The sequence below is a fragment of the Lolium rigidum genome, chromosome 5 (genome assembly GCF_022539505.1).
Source record: "Lolium rigidum isolate FL_2022 chromosome 5, APGP_CSIRO_Lrig_0.1, whole genome shotgun sequence".
Classification (NCBI taxonomy): domain Eukaryota; kingdom Viridiplantae; phylum Streptophyta; class Magnoliopsida; order Poales; family Poaceae; genus Lolium; species Lolium rigidum.
This window is the reverse complement of record NC_061512.1, coordinates 36253529-36256744: the sequence shown is the minus strand read 5'-3', so window position 1 is coordinate 36256744 and position 3216 is coordinate 36253529. Positions and strand designations below refer to the sequence as shown.

At 54.4% G+C, this 3216-nt stretch overlaps 1 protein-coding gene across 1 annotated transcript; it reads right to left on the bottom strand.

Moving 5' to 3' along the window:
• Positions 1-1176: 1176 nt before the first annotated feature.
• Positions 1177-2526, bottom strand: LOC124655853 (UDP-glucosyltransferase UGT13248-like). Its single transcript, XM_047194688.1, has one exon. It carries the CDS (start codon positions 2524-2526, stop codon positions 1177-1179), a length of 1350 nt encoding a protein of 449 aa, XP_047050644.1.
• Positions 2527-3216: the final 690 nt, after the last annotated feature.

The following is a 3216-nucleotide window of genomic DNA, read 5'->3' as shown; positions in this document are numbered from 1 at the left end:
TTATTATTTTGAAAAATTTAAAAATATAAAATTCCGAATTTCTGGCAAAAACTAAAATCTTCCTGCTTTCATATTTTCATTTGGAATTTTGAGAATCTAAAAATTGGCTAACCGGGTAAACCCTGGTGAATTCGGATGTAACTTTTTCCCACGATGATTTTGATATATTACACGTTTTTTTCGACGTCGTATGCAAAAGTTAATGTGGTTTTACCATTTTTCAAAACTTTTTTGCAAAAAAAATGAAAACTCAAATTTGTTAATTTCCCCTAATAGTAGGTTGCATAACATACAAGAATCTGAAAAGATTTTATTTTTTGAATTTTCTATCATTTTCTTTTATATTTTACAGTGTTAAAAAAGGCGATCCACGGGGGGGGGGTGGAGGTGCATGGGGAGGCAAAAAACCTTTAGTCCCCCGTCGTATTACGAACCGGGACTAAAGGGTAGACCTTTAGTCCCGGTTGGTAATATGAACCGGGACTAAAGACTTTTGGCCCATAGACCACCCTTTAGTCCCGGTTCGTAATACGAAGGGGACTAAAGGGTCCAAACGAACCGGGACTAAAGGGTTTTCATGATGAACCGGGACCAATGCCCCCCATTGGTCCCGGTTTGGTTCAAAACGGGGACTAAAGGGTGGGACGAAAGGCCTCTTTTCCACTAGTGTTGCAGAAAAAGATAAAATATGCATGGCCCCATGTGTATTAGTGGTGTTTGCATGTGCATGTGCCATTAGTGTGGTGCTACATGCACAAAACGACAATAAAAAAGCAGAAAAAGGGAATTGAATCACGCATCCGCGTGAACCCTTCGGGCACAGAAACGACCGCGCCCACGGTCAAACGCGAGGAAGGGAATCTGTAATAATATACATATACGTGATGACACCGTATATGTTTAGGACTTTGTATTAACCACTTTGGGTGCTATTTCTTATCTATAAACACGAAACAGACCGACCACCGATCGAGCAACTATCGTTCTCGCAAGTTTCACAAGAAAAATCATCACCGTGGAACATACATTTTTTTTTTTGAATGAACCGTGGAACATACATGGGGGTATGATACATGTTACAGAGTCAAACACACCCACCTCTTCGTCGTCCCCATCCCAAATCATCTCCAACCTCGCGGCGCATACCTCACTTCCGCCCATACCACGGAACCATTCTCATTTGTGACCAAATTTGGCAAGGAACTCGTTGATATTACGGTCAGAGCTTCCTCCTTGGCTCATTGCACTTTTGGCCTTCCTGCTCCAGATTGCAGCGTTCTGGGCGTACTTGCCACCTTCCATGACCTCTTTGATACACCTCTGCAGCTCCTCCTTGGTAATGACCTCGTCTCCTTCGTCCGCCCGCACGCGCACGCCGACACGCCATACATCCTCGATGTACTTGGCGTTCATCGTTTGGTCCGACCACTGCGGCATGGCCACCATGGGCACACCGGCGGCTAGCGCCTCGGTCGTGGAGTTCCAGCCGCAGTGCGTGAGGAAGCAGCCGATGGCCGGGTGAGCAAGCACCTCCAGCTGCGGGCTCCATTCGACCACGAGGCCCCTTCCTTGGGCATTGGCCCTCTCGGCGAACCCCTCGGGCAGCTTAGGTGTCTCTGACGCCCTGACCACCCAGAGGAAGCACGGCATGGCGCCGCCGCACAGCCCCTCGGCCAGCTGGGCCGTCTGAGCCGCGGTGAGCGTGACGAGGCTGCCGAAGGAAACGTATGCAACAGAGCGCTCCGGCCTGCCGTCAAGCCAGGCCCTGCACGCCGCCGCCATTGGGACGTGCATCTCCAAGCCGTAGGAGGCGTCGTCCGGCACGCGGTTGTCGAGGTAGGCGGACGGCACGGTCGGGCCGACGGTCACGCCCCCCCATGCCAAGGCCATGTATTCCGCCTCCTCCGGCTGAAGCTCGTAGAAGGAGTTCACCAGCACGTGGTCCGCCGAGGTGAGCTCCTGGAGCTGGTTCAGCGCGAGCTCCGCGTAGACCGGGAAGTTGCTGCGCTCCTCTGTCAAGTAGCTCGGGAAGTCGCGCGGCTTCAGCCCCGCCGGTAGGCCAGGGAGGTCGGCCGTGTCCTCCCCGACGGGCAGCGTCGCAAGCCCTGTCCAGGCGTGGGCGTAGGCCAGGTTGACGGAGCATGCCTGCGTGAAGAAAGCCGCACAGGGCACGCCGTGCCGGCGGGCCACGCGCGCCGCCCACGGCAACAATGGGTCGTAGACCACGATGCCCACCGGCCGGCCCTCGGCTGACTCTGAGCGGAGGAGGTCGTCCACGTCGTCCGACCCGAAAGATTCTAGACGGGGCAGGTAGGCTGAGATGTCGCCGGCCTCGTCAAGGCCACCGCCGTCGGAGAACCCAGAGATATGGACCGAACCGGCGGACGGATTAGTAGAGGCGAGGACGGAGCGGGTGGTCGCGAGGGTGCAGCGCACGCCGCCGTGGCTGGCGAGCCGCTTGGCAAACTGGAGCAGAGGATTGATATGGCCTTGGGATGGGTACGAGAGGAGGAGCACGTGAATCATGGCGCTACTGCCGGTGATACTGTGAATAGTATGGTGTTTGCGGCCAGCACGATGGACGAGAGGGACTATAATGCCGCGGCCGAGGCAAGTACGCGACAAGAAAATGTTCTAAGGGCATCTCCAATGGCGCGACGTAAACGATGGTGAACGACCGTGTTCGTCCGCCGTGATCGGAAATACGTCTGGCATCACCTCCAGCGGGGCGACGCAAAGTGACCGGGCCGTCCGCGGAGACCAAACCTAGCCCAAATATGCGCCAGGTTTGCGTCTCCGCGAACGCTCCGCGGTGCGGAAACTGTCCGCATTGGGTACATCCGAGCCCGGTCGGTATTGAGTAGATGAGCAAAAGATTTTTTTCATTACTATTGATTGGCCAAAAGGACCATCTTTACAGAGATGGTTAGTCGAGTTAACCTAAAACTACAACGGCCGTACCTACTCGTCGTCGCGACCTACTACTGGCCGCCGGAAGGGCCGGCGCCGTCGTCGAAGCGGGAGCGCTTCGCGCACTCCGCGTGCCGCGCACGCCGCACATGGGACACCTCGTCCTGCCTCCTGCGGCGTTCGAGGGTGTAATGTCCCAGGTTTAGAGACGATCGAGGGGTAGATTTTAGAAAGGGATGTGCATGGCATAGTAAATTCTGGGGAAATTTCGCGCTTTTAAACAAAAACTGCATCGAAGGGGGACAA